The sequence below is a fragment of the Protopterus annectens genome, chromosome 17.part0 (genome assembly GCF_019279795.1).
Source record: "Protopterus annectens isolate FY-2018-M chromosome 17.part0, PAN1.0, whole genome shotgun sequence".
Classification (NCBI taxonomy): Eukaryota; Metazoa; Chordata; order Ceratodontiformes; family Protopteridae; genus Protopterus; species Protopterus annectens.
The window spans coordinates 759,566,944-759,593,925 of record NC_056751.1 but is presented as its reverse complement, the minus strand read 5'-3'; the positions used below and the strand labels follow the sequence as shown (position 1 = coordinate 759,593,925).

The window sequence follows — 26,982 nt, the reverse complement described above, 5'->3', positions numbered from 1 at the left end:
TGCTCCTTTTTGGGATTTACTTCTCTACAGTCAAGGTCAATGTAAATGACCTCTGGCTGACTAAATTTGCAGATGACTGCTCACCAACACAGATGTTCTTCAGGAAGGGCTGACACAGACAAACAAATGGTGTCAGAGGCATGGATTAAAACTAAATGCCAAGAAATCCACAACAGTATCCTTCGGGAAGTCCAACACCCCTGGTAACTATCATATTGACAATGCACCCCTAAGAGTTGACCTAGTTGTCAGGGACTTGGGGACACATATAGACAGCACTCTAGCCTTTGACCACCACATGTCTACAATAGTGAGGAAATCATTCTATGTTGTGCAACTTGTACACAAAGGTATTGCATCTAGGTCCATGGAAGTTATTGCTCCACTGTATTTGGCATTCATCAGACCTATCCATTGAGTACAAAGTCTCCTTTGGTATGTACCTCACCAGGCATATCCAACAATTGGAACTTCCACACAGGTTACTCACTAAAAGAATACAGGGCATAAGTAACATTTCCTATGCAGACTGCCTCAAGGCCTTATCGCTGGATTCGGTCTCACACAGGCTATTGAGGGGATATCTATGCCTGGCATACAAGGCATTGTCAGAACCCACTCTGAAAACAAATGGCATCAGAGTTACCTGTTTTAAAGGCTTAAACCTTGCTTGTGATATAAGTAGGATCTGCTGGAGAGACAGCTATATATCTCACAGACTACCCTGTCTCTGGAAAAGGCTCTCCATCCATGTGAAGCAGAGGTCCTCCCTAACACAATTCAAGTGCAACTTGAACAACTAGATGGGGAACAGGAAATGCATCCGTGGTTTGGCACCTGTATCTCTAATGGACACAGACAGCCTGTAAATGGTTCATCTACTAAGGTCCCTGCTTACACTTATCAAGGGTATCAGAACTAGTCAGAGATTTGAGATGCATGGCTAGGCAAAAAATGTCCTTGTGGTTGTTAACCTAGTAAACACTTATGAACCTAAGATAAGACTAAAGGGTGAAGAGAAAAAATAGCTGAAGTCCACATTAACAAATGAGGCCCCCCCTACCCACATTAACACATGAGGCCCCCCCTACCCACATTAACAAATGAGGCCCCCCTACCCACATTAACACATGAGGCCCCCCCTACCCACATTAACACATGAGGCCCCCCCTACTAGTGGAAGATAATCAGCTTCAGTTAGAGATGAGCACTGTAATGATGTAGCACCATCATCATCCTCCAATCTGCTCCGTGGCTTCCCTGACACTTACTTTTGCACAGACTGTGAAGATGAAACTGGTGCACACTTGTCAGATTCAGCAACTAGTATTATAAAAATGTTCAAATCAGACTTCTTAACATAAGCTTTTTCCTTAGATTTTAAAGAATTAGGACATCTTAAACAATGATTTCCAATGTTTCTCTTATTTGCATTTATGCCTGTTCTCTTTAGCTCTGGGTGTATCAGGGAGCAGAAAAGGCAGAGGCATTTTGTGTGTATTTTTTGCATTATTATACTTGATGTAGGAGGAAAAACTCAAAGTATAGTGACTTAGTTCTAGCAAATCTATTTCTTAGTATCAATGTCCGAAAATGGAATTTGCCTGCCACAGTTTAGTGAATTAGTTGCAGTTATGGGCACTTGCTTACCAAACTGTTGTCTTCTGTCCTGCACACGACTGAACCACTATAATCTTTTCACCTTGACTTTGTTTGCAATTGGGGCTAATTTGGCTTTTGTCCTAATGTCCTCATTTCTTCATCTGCCCCACAGTAAGCATCTTACTACCAGTCTCAGGCACGTCCATCTCTATCACCTCAAGCTTCCATGTTAGCAATACACTTAAAAAGTTTCTTATCCACTTAAAAAAAACTTTGTTTACCAACAGACATTCACAGTTTTCCTGAAACAAAGCAGACAGACATTTGTTCCATCTTCCAGAACTCCTGCACTTGCTTTAGGTAGAATCCTACACTGTCAGTACATGTCAAAGGTGTGAAGGCTTCCTCCCTTTCTTTATTCTGGCCCTAAAAAGAGAACAGAAAGATATGGACTGATTTAAGGACAATTCTGAGAGCAACATTTGCAGGATATGTGGGTTAATCCTAAGGGAGATACAATCATTGAAAGACCAAATATCATTTGCTACATACAAAGGCCAGAATATATATGTTATTTGAACAACACATAAAAACATGTTGTTTTTTATTTAAATAACATATATTTTAGCTGTCTTTCTTTAAATTTTGTGGTCATGTGATTTAACACTGTTTCACTTTTCTACTTAAAAGTCCGTTCTGGTTCAATGTGTTTCTTATCTGATGGAGCAGCAGTAGCTGTAAAGCACTTTTGACCTACAATAAATTATGTTTTAACCTGGAGAGTCGTGCCTTCTTTGGGTCCATCAGTGTTCTTGGATTATTGGTTTTTATTTTTGTTGGACTCTGCTGCTCTGGGAAGCTGGTGGTAGTTTTTCTTTGGCTTCTAGATGTTAAATAATGATGGAGCTTTTTAATGGAGCACTTTAGCAATGGATTCCGATCGTATTTCATTTGGAAGGGTATTCCAGAATTTGGTTACAGATGAGTACAGGCACTAAAGTACTGATTATTGCATTTAGCTACCGGTAGTAGAATTTGAATTGGGGTTTATTGTCAAGTGTATCTAATTCTATTAACAGTAGTCGGCTGATGTCTTTGAATGGTATTCATGATTTGGTAAGACATGTTTCACCACAGAGGTTACAATCAAGGAAGACTGTTACTGCAAGTGAAATTGTAGAAAAAAGGAAGGAATTTTTTACTCCAATTTTATTAGGAGGTAATCCTACCAAGCTGTCTAATGCATCAAACAGGAATTATAAAATGGTTTCATTTTGCAACTGACTGCAGACAACCTGAGTAAAGAAATCTGATTTTGGACAACTGGGAGATATTAAAAGGTAATCCAGAATTACAGAAAATTCTTAGTTTCTGTCCAACATTTGTGTATAAAAGAATCACACTACTGAAACAATATTTAGAAATTGGGAACACCAAAGTACCCTTTTTAAATACCAATAAAGCTAAGGGTATGAATGCTTAAGTATGTTTTTTGTAATGTTTGCAGTTTTGTGTTAGAAGGACCTAATTTACTTAACCACACTTGGACAGATCTATAATGGTTAAACAACACTTTAATGCAATTCTTTTGGATTGGTGTAGATTGCTATAAACTCTGTGTGAGGCATTCTGTGTGAGGATGACCACTCATAGGTTATTGAAAAGAATTAGAGAGCATTTATAGTCTATGAAAACAACACTCTTTTTAAGCATATACTCAAGTCTGTACTTCATTTCACACATTTTGTTTTACTGTTATGGATAGTGTCCCTCTGGATTACAGGGGGGCTTATTACAATAATTCTCTTGAAAAGAAACATTATGGCAAATTAAGTTGCAGGCAGACAAGTTTCCAGGACTCAATAAAACTGTTGATATCAAGTGGTTTTTAAAAGACAAGAATTATGTTACACAATACTAACAAATTTCAACAAGTAACATACGTGTTTATTCTTATAGTAATTTAATTTAAATTTGTAATTAAATCTTTGTGTGTTAAATGTGGTAATAATGGAACAATTATTTTATTGATGGCATTTTTTGATTGGGTGATCCAAAAAATAAAAAAGAACTGGAACCACGGCAAACAGGGTAAAATTTATTGAAATGTAGAGCAGATAAACATGCAAAGTATAAAAAGATTCAAGCACAAATATAAACTTTCTCCATTACGGCTTTATCAGGCTAATAACAACTTAGAACTTTGAATGGTACTTATGGAGGTGTGTCCTCTCATGTGATCTACTACACCTGTTCACTGAGTTGATGTAATACAGGTTTTAAGGAAACGGTTCTGTTTAATCCAGGTGCCAAGTGTGCTTTCAATCTCAGGATCCATTTTAATTCTTCTTTTTCAGTAAGGTGAATAATATTACCTCCACTTAAGTTGTTCACACAGTGTACTTAAAATAAAAAAATTAAAATTATGTGTTTCATTTGTTTCAAGCCTCTGCATGTATAAAGCATTAGTGATAATGCCTCTATTAATGTCTGAAGCATGATTTCCTACCCACTCTTTAGACTTCCGACTGGTCATGGCCACACAGTAAGCAAGACATTGAGTGCACCTGGCCATACATACAAGGTTTCGGGTGTCACAGTTGCTATATGTGTTTGGTTTAAAGTCTCAACCATATACAGGATGTTTGAAGTATTTATCAGTATATACATGTACGAACAGAAAATGCATTTGTTACATTTAAAAGTCCACTTTTTTGTGCTATGAAATAGTTGAAAATCCTTGGGTTGTTCCTTAAAACAAAGTCTATTGTTCAGGTTGGATGACCTTTTGTAACCGAAATTAGGTTTCGCAGGTATAATGTTTCGTAATTATGGAATGCCATTCAGGATCAGCCAATATTTTTGTATTATTTGCTGTACTGTTTTGAGTGTTCTTGTTGTATGCAAGCATGCTTGAATCTTTTTATGCTTTGCATGTTTATCTGCTCTACATTTCAATAAATTTTACCCTATTTGCCGTGGTTCTGGTTCTTTTTATTTTTTTGGATTGTTGAACTATTGAAGATTACTGGACTTATCGTTCAGTACTGTTTTTCTCTATATTTCGATTGGGTGATTGCACTTTAAATGGAGTACTTATTATGGATGGTTTATTCAAATGAAGTCCTTTCGCGGAAGGAAGCACTTAATGGAATAAAATCTGCTTCCTTCATTTGTGTTTTCTTTTTGGGTGATTCATAGTGCAGTTATCACACTTTCTATTGACTAAATGCATCTGTGAGAGAATCTTGTTGCAAATGCAAACCAGCTTAAGCTACTAGGCATTGTAATCTCACTTTACTTCTTTATTAAGTTTGTTGACTGGGATAGTGAATGACCCCCTCGTGGACTCGCTTCAGCCACAGCCTGGGACTGATACAGCTTAATGAAATACTGGACACACAATTAAATCCAAATTTTACTAGCAAAAATAATAAAGAACATGTAAATGTTCAAGCTGTGTACATGCATTGCCAGACTATTACATTTTAATCCGTCCATGTCTTTTAGTGGCGTGTTTACAATTTAAATTATTACAGCTGAATGCACACATATCATATAATTACATGCATTATTTTCATTAAATAGTCCTAAATAAGTCTCTGCAAGGCATTTCACAGATTTTATTGCCACTGACCATGCAGTAAACAAGCGGCATTCTGTAAGTGAGCGTTTAAGCTAAGTGCATCAAGAAACCTATACATATGACAGGCTATAACTCACTTAAGTACATACGCTATTCTGTGAATTCATGACCCACCAACCTGGATTCAAAACAAAACCTCTTTATCTCAATCAAAACAGTTTGGCAGAAGCAAAAATTTTGTAACACCATTTCTTTTTTTTCCCCATAGACTTACCTCCATTCCAATGAAAGTTGGTCGAATATATAGGCTGGCAGTTGTGGAGTGCGGCACCCATTCCTGATCAACTTCAATTAGCTTTTGGATGCATGCCAAGAGCTCTGCTGTATCAAAGGACTATGTATATTTCAAACAAAACACACAAAGACAATAAATATAATATGTTTGTAATAAATATGGGTACATTCACAGGCATAAATACCTGTGTATATATACATATGCGCACATGTGTGTATATAAACATGTACACAAAATATACCTAGAATACACCTAACATGCATGTGCTGGGTATGTGTGTATAAGAGCACGACTATGAAGTGAGCAGCTGTTAGTTACCAAGCTTGATTATTATGAGCTTTGTGAGAATGTCAGTTTATAAACTATATAAGAGTTACATTTTTACAGAGTTTCTGTACAAATTGTTCTCAATACTGCCTTTAATGTCTGTTTAAATAACACATATGGAAGCACTTATAGCAGATGATCTTTGAGATAGCCGCACAAAAGGCTAAACCCAGATGCAATAAAGTGCTAATGAAAGCAGAACACTGGAAAGGAGATCCAAATAATGCAAAAATATCTGGTGACAGTGTGCATCGATGGGTAGGTGGCCACAGTATAAATGTTTGTATGAACACATCCCTGAAAGAGGCAGTAGAAGAGACATCCTAGCAGTCTGGTCGCTGATCACACTGGCCAGCAGGCAACAACGCTAAATGCACTACCCTTTGTTAGTCATACGTGGCAGTAAATACATCTCTTCAGTTGTGTTAAAACAGATGGACAACTGATCTGTCTCAGTTCAAGCACTCTCCTCAGGTAAAGCCTGTGCTGATAATAGTCATTCAAGGTATGCACAGCCCTCCCCTCATCTATAGATCCCACCTCTTGGAAAAAGAGAGAGATGGATGGGTTTCTGTAGGCAGACATTCCAAACCATTTCTGGTAGGAAAAGTGAGCCTGTTCTAACAGACCAAGATTTTTGTGAGCAGGTATGACTCTGCAAATAACAGCCTAAATCTTTGTGATCAGCCAAGTTGAGGCAAAGGCCACAAACGAACAAAGCTTCCAAGACAAGAATGCAGAACAAGGATATATTTACTAGCTGGGTTCATTAATCATGTGATTATTTTTATGTTAATGCATTTTTATAATTAACTGTAACTGATATTTGTTTCTACTTGTATTGTGTAACTGTGGAGTTTTTCTCCCCAGGCTACAGTGAAAAAGGTCTATGGCTCATTCGTAATAACCCAGTCAACAAATGTCAAATAAATACATAAATAAACGAGTCAGTTCAAATACCAAACAGACAGAAAAATGTGTCGGTCTTAAAGCTCAGGTTCCAAAAGGAAAAGGTTCTGCAAGAGTAGACAAATGTACATCCGCTATTTCAGGAACAAAAGACAACCCAAGGCAAATTTCTGCCATCTACAAGGTCATGATACATGCAGCTGGTGGCATATTCATTTTAATTGCGGAAAACTCAAGGGCCCAAATCAAAGGTAGGTCAGGCAGGCCTTAAAGTACAAACACTGACAGCACTGAGTAATACTCTGTCTAAATGGAAAACCTTTTCCACTTTGCAGAATACTTCTGCCTGGTGAAAGTCCTTATAGCAATCCCCAAACATTCAGGACACCAACCAGAAGACAAAATGTAATAAAGTCAAAAGGAGCAAACAAATAAAAACAGTTTATTAGATAAAAACCCTGACTATGGCCAAGGTGACATAACAGTGTAAGTGGACAGGATGGGAATCCCCACCTTGTGGGACAGAAGGGAGGTTCAAGCATTCAGGGCAGGCTCACCCAGTATGATTTCTCTGATGGAGACCAGGGATGTAATCATGTGGTGCTGCCTGTGAATGTGTAGGTGTGGCTCTCATCATTCTCTTGTGGAAGCACATGGTTCGGCACTGAAACCCCCTGCATGCCCCAACCCCAGTGTGTTACTGGTCATGTACAGCGGGAACGCTATAGCAGAAAGCATTATTCAGCACTATTATGATGCTGCCCCAAGTGCCTTAATATCCTCATTGGCCCCAAACATATGTCAAAGTTAGTGGAGTGGGGGGGGAGTGGTGGCTAAGGTAAGTTCAGCAGACACAGCTGATGAGAAAAGACCCTGGCAGCAGGGAATAGGTCAGCTGCAGAGAACCAAAAAGAAAAGGAAACAAATGAGAAACCGGGACTGGAGCAGCTCCCCTTTACTCAATGTGAAGGGGGGGTTTCTTTGACTCACACTGGAAATGGTCAAAGCACTTCTGGCAACATGAGCATCTGACACAACAGTGTTCTTGGCCATTAAACATCGATAAGAATGAATCTTGGTCTTTCTGGCCCTAAGTTTACTTAGCAAATGCAATCTCACGATGAATCATAGAAATACATACAGGAACATTCCCACGTACTGCAAGAAGCAAGTACCTACTCTGCCAGTATCTGTTTGCCAGCTATACAGAACGTAACTCAAGAGACACTGCATTCATCCTAGTGGAAAAACACTTTGTCTCCGAGGTACTCCACCATCTGTATCATCTGTGTGCGTGCGTGTGCACACACACGCGCACACACACACACACACACACACACACACACACACACACACACACACACACACACACACACACACACACACACACACACACACACACACACACACACACACACACACACACACACACACCTATTTTCATGACAGGGCTACAGCATTACCTCCCATAACATGTGGGCAACTTTCAGGGAGAAGTCAAAGTCCAAAGCCAGAATTGAGCATGCAGAGGTGACTCACTCCCATCCATGCAGAAGTCTGATCTAGCTTTGGACTTTGATCAAGCTGAGGAAACTAAAACATGAAACCTTCCTAACTATGTCAGACTTCTAGGCTCATGTTTTAGTTTCCTCAGCTCAAGTATATTTGCACGTGGTCCCCATTTCTGGGGATACGCTTGCTGTACACCAGCAAGAATCCCCAAGTGGGGTATTCGACCTGTCCATGAAGATTCTGTTATCAGCAACTGCAATATGTTTGACAGAAGGAAGAGCAACCCTTTTGAGTTTAGTGGTAACTGTCCACCTTACCAAGGCATGGTAGCAGCTGCCTGAATCCAAGAGAAAATCCATGAGACTGTGCTGATTTCACATTTACTGGCTTTTCACAGTCCACTGGAGCACCTTCATCAAAAGAAGAAATGAAGAGCTGGAAAATCCAGAAGATAGTGGAAACCATCAAGATTAACAGATGCAGAAAACTTCAGGCTTTTACTTCTGTTACTGCATCTGTCAGGATGCAAAGCTCATGACTTTTATGTGCTTTTTCTTTGGGAAGAAGGGATCAGCAGTACAAAGTGCTGAGATACACCCCACTGATGGCACAATCTGCCACAAGGAAACTATGTCTGATTTCATATTTACAATACCTCCCAAAAAGTGCAGCCAAGGCACACCCCAAGTTAGGAGTTATACTAGGGAGCCCTCAAAACTATCCATCAGAAATGCATTATCCAAAGTAAGAAAACAGCAGAAGGAAGGCCCCTTTCATATAAGATCTACGCAGTCACTTAGGGGGCATACAACAGGCCAAGGGACAGCATCTCCAACTGAAAGTGGTTCAGCTCTAAAGAAAGTTGTTCAACCCTAGAGAGATATCAAGAAACCTTCATTGAGGTAAAACTCTATCACACTAAGTGATACTTAGTATACTGAAGAGGTACTTCTCCAAGGATAGATCTCTTTGTGGTCTAAAAAAAAAGCCCACATTGTGCAGCTCTGGAGATGTCCTTCCATATCACTGTTGCAGTATTCTTTACAACAAGAATCCCCTGCCAGAGGCAGCCCGATGTCCGTCCAGTACACCAAAGCCTTTTGCTTGTAAAGGGTATGCGGTACATCACAAGTATGCTCCCTGCACCCGGTGTAGGGCATAAAGGTGACATCTGGACATAACCATCCTCAGAACTTCTTTGCTGTCAGTCTGAACACTCATTCGTCTGCTGGTTTCTACCGCTCTTAGATAACAACCCCATTGTTTTTTTTTAAGACCACAATGAGATCTATCCTTGGATAAGTATATCTCTTCAAAATGTATCAAATGCTGTAAACTGCCCACTAGTAATGAGAGATAGCCAGGGCTGCTGGGGAGACAGCTTGGAAGAAGGCTGCAGAGGGGTAAAATTACCTGACAGAGGCCATCTTCTCTACTGGTTAGATAGTCTGAGTTGGATCACAGCAAGAAGATACAGCAGATCAGTGTTGTAGAGATCCTGTACAGTACAGTCCTTAATAATTCACTGCATTTTGTTTTGGTGAGACCAGATGAATCATAATGACACCATAATCTAGCTAATCAAACCACAGACAAATCTAGTCTGCAAATATACAGTAATGACCTACTAAACATCTTGCAGAGCTTTGCCCCCAATCCCCTGTACCTAAATATAGTAACTCTGAGATTGCACTACCCTGAAATAAAGAAAAAGCACATAAAAGAAGATTTTAGTAAAGTTTTACTATTTTCTCCTCAGTTAAAGTTGCCCAGCTATGCAGTCAATATAAACACATTTAACACAGTACTTTCAACACATCTGACCTGATAAAATGATCATTAACTTTTTCTTTTAAAGAGGGAATGACTCCGTCTCAGTAAAATGAGATGCAATGCAGCCACACTTTCCACAAAATAACAATCTGCTTCCTTTGTTGAAGACCTTCAAAAACATTCTGAAAAAATTGCCCCCCCCCCTACAGGGCTACAGGGAAACCCAACTAAGGAAGTCACACTTAGGGTCTTCTGTACAGATCCTCTAGTTCCTGGAGTCAGGGAACTTAAGAAAGGTTTCGCACTGGAATTTCTAGGAGAAACAGCTGGAACTGGAGACATGTAAAGTGGATAAATTTAAAACTCACAGGCCTAAAGTGGCAGAAAATTATACCCAACCCACCCATAGCTTAGGCCCTTATCTGTGTAAGGCGTCAACAAGGCGAGGCCTCAGCCACCCACAATGGGTGAAGTGATTATGGTAAAGCCCATGTTTGGATCCTTATAAAGCATGATATCCCACTCCTTCTGGGAATAACGTTCACAGAAGATTAGACTAGTGTCTGGATGCTTCTAGATGGCCAAAATGGCATTCCTCAGGACAAGCCTCAGGAGGGGGGATGACCCAGGGCTCTGTACTTCTTAGCAAGACACTGACTGAACCTCTATTGGGAATAGATACAGGAATGTCAGGGCAAGTATACTGCGGATTTCATAAGTTTGAATATTTCTCCAAAGAAGGGACCATCCAGAGCACAGACAGATGGATAATGTGTGTCATTCAGGCTCATCTGTCTCAGAGATATGAGACTGACCCCTATGGTTTGAAAAAAAAAAAACACTTAAAAAGAGAAAGGACAGCTAGTGTTAAAGACAGAGGCCTGCACTAACCTTAAATCTCTGGAATATGCCAAGAAAAAAGTACAAACCGGGAACTAATGGCAGCCTAGAAAGAGTGAAACGAGCAGCCACTGGGGATAGCGGCATGTACGAGCCCCAACCAGGATACTGCAGTAGCATTGTACTATTACTACTAACACTACAGTCATACTGTTATCACTAACACTACAATCATACTATTATCACTAACACTACAATCGTACTGTTATCACTAACACTACAATCGTACTATTATTACTAACACTACAATCATACTATTATCACTAACACTACAATCGTACTATTACTACTAACACTGCAATCATACTGTTATCACTAACACTACAATCATACTATTATCACTAACACTACAATCGTACTGTTATCACTAACACTACAATCATACTATTACTACTAACACTACAATCGTACTATTACTACTAACACTACAATCGTACTATTATCACTAACACTACAATCATACTATTACTACTAACACTACAATCGTACTATTATTACTAACACTACAATCATACTATTATTACTAACACTACAATCATACTATTATCACTAACACTACAATCATACTATTATTACTAACACTACAATCATACTGTTATCACTAACACTACAATCATACTATTATCACTAACACTACAATCGTACTGTTATCACTAACACTACAATCATACTATTACTACTAACACTACAATCGTACTATTACTACTAACACTACAATCATACTATTACTACTAACACTACAATCATACTATTATCACTAACACTACAATCATACTATTATTACTAACACTACAATCGTACTATTATCACTAACACTACAATCGTACTGTTATCACTAACACTACAATCATACTATTACTACTAACACTACAATCATACTATTACTACTAACACTACAATCATACTGTTATCACTAACACTACAATCATACTATTATTACTAACACTACAATCGTACTATTATCACTAACACTACAATCGTACTATTATTACTAACACTACAACGTGCATTTCCTGTGTTGCACTTAATTTAAAATAGTTTTTTTCTTTAAAAACTGCATTTTACCTGATTTTGACCTAGCATTTAAGTGTGGGGTCATTTATTGCACTGTTGTGATTATTTTGCTGCTTGTGTATCTCTGCTACCTTTAAACTACAACAAAAAGAAAAAAAAATCTTGCTTTTTTCCCACTTTCTGAAAGTTAAGAAAGTTCAGTTACAGATTTGCTGTTCTGAACTGTTTGGAAGTTTCTAGAAGGCCAGTACTTGCTTGGGCTAAAGGGAAGTCTCTGTGTTCACCAGTGGGAGTGGTTAACACTGAACAGCCTGCCTGTCCCTGGAGGAGTGGTTACTACCTAGAAGCTGTAGTTTTATTGGCCATTTTGGGTCAATTCTAAACTCCTTGATCTCTCTCTCTCTCTTAAAACCCTACAACTCTCTTTTTGCACGGTTTTGCGCACTGAGCAGCGTCGGGCAGCGCTGCCTAAACAGGTTTAAACTATTCCAGGCTGCACAAAGTCTGCTCTTCACGTTTTCCCTTAGAACTGTTCAAACTCTCAAGAAATCACTCTATTCTCTTTCTAAAGCCATGCACTTACTCAGCTCTTATAAAGAAACACTAACTAACTAAAGCACTACACCCTCCTTGACTTCTCATGTATTAGGCAACCAATTAGTTCTTCCTGATCAAGTGAAAAATCAGTTCCCTTCCCTAATCTGATCAGCAAAAAAACAGTTCCCTACACTAATCTGGTATGTCCAAGGGTCAGTTTCAAGGTTACTCTCCAGTCCAGCTGGTGAATCTGGGAATTTTGAGGCAATGTTACAATTGCCTTATGTACACAGACAACACTCTCCTCCTTCCAACAAACTCTAATACATGTGAGAGATGCAGTTACACAGCCAAACTGGAGGCAGAGCTCTCTCAACCCAAGACTGGCACAGTCAGTCAGGAGGAAAAGGTAACCACCCACACCACAAATCCAGTCTCACACAGACCTATTGCATCTGCATACTCAACACATAAACTCACAAAAACATACTCGGAGGCTCTAAATAAAAATCTGCCTAAACAGCAAAGACCTCCTAAGCAGATATCCAAGCAACAGTCACCCCTCAACAATACTCACGAATCACATATCTCACAAAATCAGTGTGCCTCACAGTCACAGCCTTTAAGGCCAAACAACACACCAAATACACTTGTTATAGGGGACTCTACTGTCTGGCACACTGACGTCCCACTCACCAGACTGAACAAGGAGAAGGTCACTGTCAGCTGCCTGTTGGATGCCAGGATCCGCCACATAACGCAAACACTCAGGTCACTCCAAAGCAAGTACAAGTATGACTCAGTCATTGTCCATGCTGGTGTGAATGACCTGAGACGTACCTCCCTGGACTACATGAAAAGAGACATAGAAGAGCTCTCTGACCATGTAGCCCAGGCTGGTATGACCCTGACCTTGAGTAGCATCTTGCCCTCACCAAGAATGATGCCACAGTATAAAGACAAAATGATCAGTTTCAACAACTGACTGAAGTATTGGTGTCATTCAAAGAGGATCTAGTGTCTGTCTGCCTAGGATGACATGCTTGACAAGCCATGTTGCTTCGCTAGGGATGGCTTGCACCTGTCACCCTTAGGCTTTTGTATACTGGCCAAGGCTCTTGCCACCCCTATAGTGCCTTTTTTTAGACAAGGCTCAAAGGACAAACCCACCTCCATAAAGAACCCAAGGATAAAAAAACTAAAGGTAATGCTACTCAATGCCAGAAGTCTAAACCTCAAGATGCGTGCACTCGAGGCTCTCCTCAGTATGGAGAAAATCGATGTCTGTGCAGTAACAGAAACCTGGTTGAAGGCTCCTGAGAGCACCCCAGCACTACCAGGTTATAACTCATAGCATGCGTTTTGGCCCCAAAACTCGGACCGAAGCACAAAAGGAAGGGGAGTATCTATATTCATCAAAGATACCTACACCTCCAGGTTAGTGGCTCTGCACGAAGCATCGGAAACCATCCATGTGCAACTAACAGCGGGCAAAACTGCCTTTCAGTTTGTAGCCTGCTACAGAACACTCTCCCTATTACAGGAACCCCACTTGGCATTCCTGAGAACATGAGAATATGAAGGTCTCTCCAAACAATATGTTATTGGGTGACTTCAAATACCCAAGCATTGACTGGGAAAACTACTCAAGCCCAAACACCCTCGCCCAACGGTTCCTTGAATTTATAAACTCTAACGCAATGGAACAACTGGTCACCACTCCCACAAGAGGGAACAACATATTGGACCTGGTCATCACCAACATGGGGACTCTATGTTCCACACCAGAGGTAAACCCTCATTGGTAAGATCAGACCATAAACAAATTTCCCTGGACATCCATATCCCGTCCCCACCCCCAGCCAAGGAAATCACTGTAAAGAAATTTTCAAAAGCCAACTTTGCACTTCTCAAGACTGAGGTGGAATCCTTCAAAGCCCCTGGGCCAGAGGATAATACAGCCCAATCCGCAGAATCCTTTACAAATGCATTCTATGAGCACCTGCAGGAATGCATGGATCGTGCTATCCCAAATAAAACCAAGACTCACTCCTCCAAAAACAGGAGACCGGTCTGGTGGACCCCGGCCATAAATAAGCTATACAACAGAAGGAGGAAGCTACTACATGACAGAGCAAAATCCCAAAAAGGGAAGGCATCTCTGATCAGTATTAGCAAGAAACTTCGATCCCTCATAAAATCATCAAAGGCCAGCTTTGAAAGAAAAATTGCCCTAGACACTAAAGACAATCACGAAGCCTTCTTTAGTTATGTCAGGAACATGGGCGGAAACTCCCAGATATGCTCTGAATTATTGCATAACGGTACAAAATATACTGAGCCTACAGACATAGCCAACATCCTGGCAGACAGATTCAGCGCAAACTTCTCCCCCCCTTCCCCCCCAAAGGAGCAAATGCCTATCCCAACTGAATGCAACCTCCCTGACATCACAGATGCACAGGTGAAAGCTGCCCTCTCCAAAGCAAAAAGCACAGCATCTATGGGACCGGTTGGTGTCCCAGGCTGTGTCTTACACGAGCTCCAAGAAGAACTGAACCCTCACATTAAGTCACTGTTCAAACTTAGCCTTACTACAGGATATGTACCCAAAGAATGGCGTACAGCTACAGTGGTCCCACTCCACAAAGGTGGTGCCACAACGGACCCTGGAATCTATCGCCCCATAAGCCTGACTAGTCAGGTCTGTAAAGCTATGGAGCGTATTATCATGGAACTCATAAACAAAGACATTGGGAGCCTCCAGACACTGGACCCTACCCAATTCGGCTTTGTTAAGGGCAGATGTTGCCTCTTAAACCTAGTTGATTTCTTTGAAACAGTTACCAAAGCCATAGATGAGGGTAAGGTAGTCTACACAGCCTACATGGACCTCGCAAAAGCCTTCAACACAATACCCAACTCGGGCATCATAAATAAGCTTACCAGCTTAAATATCAACCCCTATATCACAAGATGGGTTGCAAACTGGCTCAGCGATAGAACCCACATGGTCAGAATCGCAGGTGCCATGTCCGAATCCAAACCATTTACAAGTGGGGTCCCACAGGGCTCAGTCCTGGGATCTCTCTTGTTCGGTATATACTTCTCTGAGGTTCAGGCTAACACGGGGGGATTATGGCTGACAAAGTTCGCAGATGACTGCAAACTGGGGATCATAATTGAATCTCCAGCTGACACAAGCATCCTCCAAAAGGGTCTCACAGAGATGGATGCTTGGTGCCAGAGCCACGGCCTCAAGCTAAATGCTAAAAAGTGCATAGTCATCCTCTTTGGGAAAAACAAGGTGCCCACAAATTACCATATAGGTGGTAATCCATTAAGTACGGAAGAAGTAATTAGAGATTTGGGGACCAACGTAGATAGTAATCTCTCCTTTGATAATCACGTTGCCAAAGTGGTTAGAAAGACCTTCTATATAGCCCACCTTATCACGAAAGGGTTCGCATCTAGATCAAGAGAGGTCATTGTGCTCCTCTACTCGTCACTCATCAGGCCCATAATTGAATACAATGCCCCTTTTGGGATGTACCTTACCCGACACCTGCAGCAACTGGAGAGACCCCAAAAGTACCTCACCAAGAGGATCATGGGCTACAAACAGATGTCCTATGCAGCTCGACTAAAGAAACTCCAGCTCTACTCAGTTGCTTACCGCCTACTCAGAGGCGATCTATGCCTGACGTACAAAGCCATGTCAAACCCAGAATTAATGGACATGCTCCACCTCAAAAAATCCAAGTCCCTTAGAGCTACACGCTCCAGGGACCTAAATCTCAGCACAAAAATAAATAGGACATGCTGGAGGGACAGATTCATTTCCCAGAGGCTCCCCTCACTCTGGAATAAAATACCAATTCATGTTAGACATAGCCCCTTGCTGACCCTCTTCAAGCGAAATCTGGACGCGTGGATGGGAAATCGCAAATTCACCCCTGGGATCTCTTCTGTGTCCCTGCTAGACAGAGGCCCAGTAAACTAATCTTAAAAGGGTACCTTCTGTGACCTACTTTACAGAGGCACAGTAGGCTAATCTAATAGGGAGGTGGAAGCCAATACACTCTGGCTAGGCTTATAAATGCCCTAGGGCAGATAGCCTAGTATCTACCTATGAACCTATGAACAACCGTACTATTATTACTAACACTACAATCATATTATTATCACTAACACTACAATCGTGCTATTATCACTAACACTACAATCGTACTATTACTACTAACACTACAACCGTACTATTATTACAATCGTACTATTATCACTAACACTACAATCATATTATTACTAACACTACAATTGTACTATTATCACTAACACTACAATCGTACTATTATTACTAACACTACAATCATACTATTATTACTAACACTACAATTGTACTATTATCACTAACACTACAATCGTACTGTTATCACTAACACTACAATTGTACTATTATCACTAACACTACAATCGTACTATTATTACTAACACTACAATCATACTATTATTACTAACACTACAATCATACTATTATCACTAACACTACAATAGTACTATTATTACTAACACTACAATCATACTATTATTACTAACACTACAATCATACTATTATCACTAACACTACAATTGTACTATTACTAACACTACAACCGTACTATTATTACAAACACTACAATCGTACTATTATCACTAACACTACAATCATACTATTATTACTAACACTACAATTGTACTATTATCACTAACACTACAATCATACTATTATTACTAACACTACAATCATACTATTATTACTAACAATCCTTATCTCTGTAATAAAACAAAAAAATCTCTCGTTTTCCCACTTTACTGAACTAGAGTAGTCCAGTTTCAGAGTTGCTGATCCCTGGGCTTTGTTTGGAAGTTCCTGTTACTGATCCATTGCCTTATTAGGAAGGAGGGAAGTTTCTTTGCTTACCAGTGGGAGTGGGAAGCACTGAGCGGCCTTTTTGTCCCTGGTGAAGTTTCAGCCAGAAACTAGTAGTCCATTGGCCATTTGGGCCAATTCTAAGCTCCTTCAGCCCCTGCTATAAAACCGCTAAACTGTACTGCTGATCTAACCAGCATATCCTATAACAGAAAAGTTCATCTCTACTTGATTCCCAAGTCTCAAGACTATTCTCTATCTGTAAAGCCTAGCACTTACTCCTACAGTACTTGCACCTTGATAAAGCACTCTTATTATAGATAGTACCCCACAAGCCTAAAACCCACTTCCCTAGTCCTTTGCAAAAAAGTTCTTTATCTACTACTTCTAGTATGTCGAGGGATCAGTTGCTAGTGTCCTCTCCAGCTCAACTGGTGAACCTGGGAATATTGAGGCAATGTTACAATTGCCTCATGTACCTGAACAATCCTCTCCTTCTCCCACAAAACACAAATACATGTGAGAGATGCAACTATACAGCCAAACTGGAGGCTGAGCTCTCTCAACATAGGACTGGCAAGACCAGACAGGAGGAGAAGGTAACCACACACAATACATACCCAGTCACACATGGTACCATCACAACTTCAAACCAAACACATAAACACACAAAAACATACTCGGAGGCTCTAAATAAAAATTTACCAAAACAGCAGAGGCCACCAAAGCAGACACCCAAACAACTACCACCTCACGACCCAACACATGCAACACATAGACCACACAGTCAGAGTGTCAAACAGTCACAGCCCTTAAGGCCAAACAAAATGCCAGACACACTTGTCATTGGTGATTCCATAGTCAGACACACTGACGTCCGCTCACCAGACTGAGTAAGGAGAAGGTCACAGTAAGCTGCCTGTCGGATGCCAGAATCCGCCACATAACGCAAGCACTCAGGTCTCTCAACAGCAGGTACAAGTATGACTCAGTCATTGTCCACGCTGGTGTCAACGACCTGAGACGCGTACCTCCCTGGACTACATGAAAAGGACATAGAGGAGCTCTCTGATTATGTAGCCCAGGCAGGTATGACCCTGACCTTGAGCAGTATCCTACCTTCACCTAGAATGATGCCACAATACAGTGATAAGATGATCAGCTTTAATAATTGGCTTAAATTCTGGTGTCATTCAAAGGGGATCTAATGTCTGTCTGCCTGGGATGACATGCTGGACAAGCCATGTTGCTTCGCAAGGGATGGCTTGCACCTGTCACCCTGGGCTTCCGGATATTGGCAAAGGCTCTTGCCACCCCATAGTGACTTTTTAGGCAAGGCTCAAATTCTAAACCTACCACCCTAGAACACCAAAAGGAAAAAACTAAGGGTAATGCTGCTCAATGCCAGAAGTCTCAATCTCAAGATGCACGCACTCGAGGCCCTTCTCAATATGGAGAACATCGATGTCTGTGCTGTGACAGAAACCTGGTTCAAGGCTCCTGAGAGCACCCCAGCACTAACAGGTTTCACCTCATATCATGCGTTTGGCCCCAAAATCCGGACAACACCAAGAAAGGAGGGTGTCCATATTCATAAAGGACATCCACACCTCAAGGTTGGTGGCAACGCAAGATGCATCGGAGACCATCCAGGTGCAATTAACCATAGGCAAGACTGCTCTGCAATTTGTAGCATGTTACAGGCCACCCTCTCAAACTCAGGAACCTCACATGGCCTTCCTGAAAACATTGGAGGATAAATGTATCTCCAAACACCATCATACTAGGTGACTTCAACTACCCTAATATAGACTGGGAACACTACTCAAGCCCAACACTCTAACCCAAAGATTCCTGGAGTTCATAAACTCAAATGCCATGGAACAACTAGTCACCATCCCCACAAGAGGTGAAAACATACTTGATCTCATCATCACCAACATGGGATCAAAATGTTCAACACCGGAAGTATACCCCTCACTGGTGAGATCAGATCATAAACTAATCTCGCTGGAGGTCCTCATCCCGCCCCCACCTGAAACAAAAAAGACCACAGTGAAAAACTTCTCAAAAGCCGATTTCACACTTCTAAAAACTAGTGTGGTCTCCTTTAAGGCCCCTGAGCCAGTGGTAAACATTACTCAAACCGCTGAATCACTTACAAATGCCTTCTACCAGCACCTACAGGACTGCATGGATCAGGCAATCCCAAACAAAACTAAGACTCTCTGTACCAAAGGCAAGCGTCCAGTCTGGTGGACCCCAGCCATAAACAAGCTCTACAACAAAAGGAGGAAGCTACCACAAGATAGAGCAAAATCCTTGAAAGGTAAGACACCTTTGATCATTATAAGTAAAAAACTAAGAGCTCTCATAAAATCATCAAAGGCAAATTTTGAGAGAAAAATTGCCAAGGACTCTAAAGACAATCATAAGGCCTTCTTTAGCTATGTTAGAAACCTGGGAGGAAACTCCCAGATATGCTCAGAATTAGTTCAAAATGATGTGAAAATTACTGAACCTACAGACATTGCTAACATACTGGCTGACAGGTTCAGTGCAAACTTCTCCCCTCCCCAAAGGAGAGATATCTATTCCAGAGGATTGTAGCCCCCAAACATCTCCAGCTGCCCAGGTGAGAACTGCCCTCACTAAGGCAAAAACACAGCATCCATGGGACCGGATGGTGTCCCAGGCTGTGTCTTCATGAACTCAAGAATTAAACCCTCACAGTTAGGACAGCTGTTTAATCTTAGCCTCACCTCAGGATATGTACCCAAGGAATGGCGCAGCGACTGTGGTCCCACTTCATAAAGGTGGTGCCTCCACAGACCCTGGAAATTACCGCCCATTAGCTTGACAAGCCTTATCTGCAAAGCCATGGAGAGGATCATAATGGAACTCATAAATAAAGACATAGGGAACTTGCAGACTTTGGATCCAACCCAGTTTGGCTTTGTCAAAGGCAGATCCTGCCTCTTAAACTTGGTTGACTTCTTTGAAACATTCATCAAGGCGATAGATGCGGGAACGGCAGCCCATACAGGGCACCTGGACCTGGCAAAGGCCTTCAACACAATACCCCACTCAGGTATCATAAATAAACTCATCAGCTTGAATGTAAACCCATACATCACAAGATGGGTTGCAAACTGGCTCAGCGACAGAACCCACAGGGTCAGAGTTGCTGGTGCCATGTCAGACTCAAAGCCTGTCACAAGTGGTGTCCCACAGGGCTCAGTCCTGGGTCCACTCTTGTTCGGCATCTACTTTTCTGAAGTACAAGCAAACACAGGAGGGTTATGGCTGACAAAGTTTGCAGATGACTGCAAACTGGGCGCCATAATTGACTCTCTGACTGACACAGATATCCTCCAGAAGGGCCCCACAGAAATGGATAACTGGTGCCAGAGCCATGGCCTGAAGTTAAATGCCAAAAATGCATAGTCATACCCTTGGGAAAAACAAGGTTACCCCTAGCTACCATATAGGTGACAATCCACTGAGCACAGAAGAAGTCATCAGGGATCTGGGGACCCAAGTTGACAGTAGTCTTCCTTTGACAATCATGTTGCTAAAGTAGTTAGAAAGACCTTCTATATAGCCCACCTGATCATGAAGGGGTTCACATCTAGATCAAGAGAGGTCATCGTCCCCTGTACTCATCACTCATTAGACCCATGATTGAGTACAATGCCCCGTTGGGATGTATCTGACCAGACACCTGATGCAGCTGGAAAGGCCCCAAAAGTTCCTCACCAAAAGGATCAAGGGTCTCAAACAGATGTCTTATGCTGCCCGACTGAAAGAAACTCCAGCTTTATTCAGTTGCATACCGCCTACTCAGAAGTGACCTGTGCCTGACATATAAGGCCATGTCAAACCCAGATTTGATGAATATGCTTCACCTCAAAAATCTAAGTCCCTCAGAACCACAAGCTCCAGGAGACCTAAACCTCAACACGGTTATAAATAGGACATGCTGGAGGGACAGATTCATCACCCAGAGACTCCCTCACTGTGGAATAAAATCCTGGTACATGTGAGGCAGAGCACCTCGCTGGCCTTGTTCAAGAGGAATCTTGACCAATGGATGGGAGATCGCAAATTCACCCCTGGGATTACTTCAGTGTCACTGCTAGACAGAGGCACAGTAAAATAATCTTAAAAGGGTACCTCTGTGTGACCTACTACAGAGGCATAGTTTTATTCAAACTAAAGGGGGTGGAAGCCACATAACTATGGCTAGGCTTATAAATGCCCTTGGGCAGATAGCCTAGTATGAACCTATGAACCTATAATCATACTCATTATTACTAACACTACAATCATACTATATTATAAATTGTACTATTATCACTAACACTACAATCGTACTGTTATCACTAACACTACAATTGTACTATTATCACTAACACTACAATCATACTATTATCACTAACACTACAATCGTACTATTATTACTAACACTACAATCATACTATTATTACTAACACTACAATCATACTATTATCACTAACACTACAATCATACTATTATTACTAACACTACAATCGTACTATTATTACTAACGCTGCACAACCACGTACAGTTGTTCACATCTCATCAAGTGCCAAACAGCAAGGGAGAAGGGAATGAAAACAGCTCTAAGCCAAGAAACTTGTTATTGTATCAAGGGTTTGGAGTATACAAGAAAAGCACAGAATGTGGGCCCCAGTGCATCATCGGAGCACCTGCTAGGACTGGAGGTCAACTGTGAAATGAGAGACTCAGTCATGTGCTCCATCGTGTGATGTGCAGTGCTACAATCTCAGGACTCTCCACAGAGTGGTTGCTGGAAATCTACATATCCCACCACTTTCCTGACACCAGCAAATGACAAGGATGAACTCATGGTACATGTGGGAATGTTGCCACTGAAGAAGAGTTGGTGACAAAACAAAAACCGGCAGGGTTCAGTGGCAGAGGCTGTGACTGATATTTGGCCTCCTGCTCCTCTCCAACTACAGCCTGTTTCCATGCACAAGACCCTCTGGCTTTTCCTTTTCTTGTCTCCCTTACATTACCACCAACTTGCTCACTTTTCAGGTAGCCCTCGGACTTCAGCTTCCAGTGTGCTGGCACTTTGGACATTAACTCCCCCTTTCCAGACAGAAGAGTCAACGTCCTTGTTGGTCCTGGTATACAATCGAATGACTGAAGGAATTTGTTGGAGGTCTTGGGTTTTTCAACATTAGGTACAGGAATTAAAAATGAAAAAAAATATTGGAGGGAAAGGGTCCAGACTCACCCTTACAGCACAGATAGTAAACAATGATAGCATGTGTACCGGGAGGGGGGGTTGTTAAATGCATGTACACAGCCCCCCCCCCCCCAAAAAAAATAAAAAACAGGAAAGAAGCTAAAGAGTGAAGTATAATAAACAGATGGCTGTTAGGAAATAGTTGCCAGCTGTTGCCCTCTAATGAAGACCCCTTAAATAAAGTAAGACTGCACTTATATGACAAGTGGTAGGGTTCCCTTTCAATTCGCTGCACGCAGCAAATGTAACCACTGTTTGAAAATATCATGTATAAAGTTACAAACAACAAAGTTGTCCAGATAATTATACTGTGAACTGTAGAGGGGGGGGGGTCACCATTATTAAGTTAAAGTCTTAGTTATGTGGCCTCTAAATATACTTCCTTTCCATTAAATATAATATTCATAGGTTCATAAGTAGGTACTAGGCTATCGGCCCTGGGGCCTATACAAGCCCAGCCAAAAAGGTACCCTGGCTTTTGCCACCCAAGAAAATTATTTTCCTGTGTCATTGTCGAGCAGAGCCACAGAGGTGATCCCTGGGGTGAATTTCTTATTTCCCATCCAATCATCAAGATTTTTCTTGAAGAGTGCTAATGAGGAGCTTTGTTTGATATAGATAGGTAGTTTATTCCAGAGTATGGGAAGTCTCTGGGACAGGAATCTATCCCTCCGGCATGTTCTGTTTATTGTGGTGACAAGGTTTAGGTCCCTAAAGCATGTAGCTTGGAGGGATTGGGATTTCTTTAAATGGAGCATGTCCAACAGCTCTGTGTTTGACATAGCTTTGTATGTTAGGCAGAGATAACCTCTGAGTAGGCGATATGCGATGGAGAAAAGCTGGAGTTTTTTGAGACGGTCTGCATAGGGCATCTGTTTGAGGCTGGTAATCCTCTCTGTAAGGTATTTCTGCAGCCTTTCCAGTTGTTGTAGATGTCTTGTGAGGTACATACCAAAAGGGGCATTGTACTCTATAATGGGTCTAATGAGTGATGAGTAGAGGGGAACAATGACCTCTTTTTTCTGGATGAGAAACCTTTTGTGATGAGGTGTGCCACATTGAAGGATTTCCTTACTACTGTGGTGATGTGATTATCAAAGGAGAGACTACTGTCCACCTGTGTCCCGAGGTCTCTTATCACACTTTTGGTGTTAAGTATACTGCCGCCTAAGTTGTAGTTCATGGGTACAGAGTTTTTACCAAAGGGGATGACAATGCACTTTTTGGCACTGAGCTTGAGGCCATGGCTTTGACACCAGGCATCTGTCTCAGTGAGGCCCTTTTGTATGATGTCCACATCATTAGGAGTTTCGATTATGGCTCCTAGTTTGCAGTCATCTGCAGACTTCGTTAGCCAAAGACCTTCTGTGTTAGCCTGTACTTCAGAGAAGTAGATACCAAACAGGAGAGTACCCAGGACTGAACCCTGTGGTACTCAACTTGTCACTGGTCTGAAGTCTGATTTCGAGTTTGCTACTTTCACAGTGTGGGTTCTGTCTGTGAGCCAGTTGGCAACCCATCTTGTGACATAGGTAATTATACCTAGTTTAGTGAGTTTATCTATAATTCCAGAGTGGGGGATGGTGTTGAAAGCCCAAGATCTAGATAGGCTGTGTGAACCACCTTACCCTTGTCTAAAACTTTGGTGACTGATTCAAAGAAGTCTATCAGGTTTAGGAGGCATGATCTGCCTTTTATAAACCCGAACTGGGTGGGATCCAGAGTTTGGAGATTATCAATGTCTTTGTTTGCAAGTTCCATGATGATACGTTCCATGGCCTTGCAGACCAGGCTCGACAGGCTAATGGGGCTGTAGTTCCCGGGGTCCATGGTGGCTCCCCCCTTGTGGAGTGGGATAACAGTTGCTGTGCGCTATTCAGTAGGCACAAAGCCTGAGGTGAGGCTATGACTGAACATGGTACCTAGGTGGGGTGCCAGTTCGTTCTGTAGTTTGCGTAGAACACAGCCTGGGATGTTGTCTGGTCCCATGGATGCTGTGTTCTTGGCTTTGAAGAGTGTGGTTTTTACCTGTGCAGCCGTGATTACAGGAACTTTGCATTCTTGCGGTATAGAGATGGGCTCTTTAGGGGGTGAGAGGGGGTAAAGTTAGCATTGAACCTATCTGCCAGGATATTGGCAATATCAACTGGGTCTGTATATTTAGTGCCATTGTGCTGTAACTCAGAGAAGATCTAAGTGTTGCCATTGAGATTCTTGACATAGCTATAGAATGCTTTGTGGTTGTCTTTAGAATCAGTGGAGATTTTGTTTTCGTAAATAGCTTTGGAGGATTTTATCAGGGATTTCAGCTTCTTACTGAGGCTTACCAGGGAGCTCCTCCACTCATGGGATTTTACTCTCTTTTGTAACAGTTTCTTCCTTCTGTTGTACAATTTGTTTATGGCAGGGGACCACCAGATTGGCTTCCTTTTTTTGGAGGATAGCTTCTTGGTTCTGTTTGGGATAGCACGATCCATGCACTCATGTAAGTGCTTATAAAATGCAATTGTGTAGGATTCAGTAGTCGTAACTGTATTGTCCATCTGCATGTGTGCCGTGAAGTTCACCACTTCTGTCTTAAGAAGCATGAAGTTGGCTTTGGAGAAATTTTTTACCATGGTTTCCTTAAGGGGGGGGGGGGGCAGGATGTGGATATCTAGGGTAATTAGCTTATGGTCGGATCGGACCAATGAGGCGTTGACTTCAGGTGTGGAACATCGGTCACTCATGTTGGTAATGACTAGATCTAGGATATTGTTGCCCCTGGTGGGGGTGTGGATAAGTTGATCCAGGGCATTGGAGTTTATGAATTCCAGAAAGCGTTGAGCGAAGGAGTTGGTACATGAGTAGTTTTCCCAGTTAATGGTGGGGTAGTTGAAACTGCTCATTATTAAGGTATTTGGTTGAACCCTAATATTTTCCAATACATCAAGAAAAGAGGGGTGGGAATCCTGGGGCATGGTTGGTGATCTGTAGCAAGCTACAATTTGGATTGCAGTTTTGCCCAGAGTTAGTTGCACTTGGATAACCTCGGCTGCATTATGCTGAGCAACTAGCCTGGAGGTGTGGATATCCTTAATGAACATGGACACACCTCCGCCTTTGGTGTTCTGGTCCAGGTTACATGGCCGAAAAGTGTGGAATGAGTTATAGCCTGGTAGTGCAGGGGTGCTCTCTGGAGCCTTAAACCAGGTCTCAGTCACTGCACAGATATCGATGTTCTCCATTTTAAGGAGTGCCTTGAGTGAGTGCATTTTGAGATTTAGACTTCTAGCATTGAGTAGCATCACCCTCAGTTTTTGCTTGCCTGTTCCTGTTACCGTGGTGAATTTGTTATTTGAACCTTGCCTAAAAAAGGCACTATAGAGGCGGCAAGAACCTCCAGAATCCCAGGGGTGACAGGTGCAGGCCATCTCTGGCAAAGCATCGTGGTCTGTCGGCCATGTCATCCCAGGCAGACAGATACTGGATCTCTTTAGAATGGCACTAGAAGTTTAGCCAATTATTGAAGTCAATAATTTTGTCCTTGTACTGTGGTACCATGCTGGGTGATGGCAGGATGCTACTCAGGGCTAGGGTCATACCTTTCTGGGCTACAAGGTCCGAGAGCTCCTCCATGTCTCTTTTCATGTAGTCCAGGGAGGTTCGTCTCAGGTCATTCACACCAACATAGACAATGATAGAGTCATATTTGTACTTGCTGTGGAGTGACCTGAGTGTGTGGGTTATGTGGCGGATCCTGGCACCCGACAGGCAGCTGACAGTAACCTTCTCCTTGTTCAGCCTGGTGAGTGGGACATCAGTGTGTCTGACTATAGAGTCACCTATGACTAGTGTGTTGGATACGTTGTTTTGCCTTAGGGGCTAAGGTTGAGTGGCTCACTGGTTTTGTGAGCTATGTGTCTCTTGGATTGTATCGGGTGGTGCTGGTTGTTTGCGTTTCAGCTTCGGAGGTACTGCTGTTTGGGCCGATTTATATTAAGAATTTCCACGAATGTAGGTTTGTGTTTCATGTTACTATGTGTGGGTGTAGGTTTTGAAGGATTATGTGTTGTGTGTGGTGTGGTGCGAGTGTTTACCTTGTCCTCTTGACTGACTAGTCCGGTCTTGGCTAGAGAGAGCTTGGCTTCCAGTTTGGCTATATAAGTGCATCTCTCACAGGTTGTAGTATCAAGCAGAGCACCTCCTTGGTCATCTTCAAAAGGAACCTTGATGATTGGATGGGAGATAGGACATTCACCCCGGGAATCACGTCAGTCGCCCTGTTAGACAGGGGTCCATGGAAGTAAATATTATGGGAAGAAATAGCCAGGGAA

At 41.9% G+C, this 26,982-nt stretch overlaps 1 protein-coding gene across 4 annotated transcripts in view; it reads right to left on the bottom strand.

Moving 5' to 3' along the window:
- The window catches only part of LOC122791658 (branched-chain-amino-acid aminotransferase, cytosolic-like), a 661,658-nt gene that overhangs the window by 227,675 nt on the left and 407,001 nt on the right, over positions 1-26,982 (bottom strand). For 3 of the 4 annotated variants that reach the window (XM_044059478.1, XM_044059479.1, XM_044059480.1), the window contains exon 5: positions 5,463-5,582. The exons of the other annotated variant lie outside the window; for it this stretch is intronic. In XM_044059478.1, the coding sequence (XP_043915413.1) occupies positions 5,463-5,582 (120 nt within the window). The remainder of the gene's footprint in view (positions 1-5,462; positions 5,583-26,982) is intronic. 4 annotated transcript variants of the gene reach the window in all.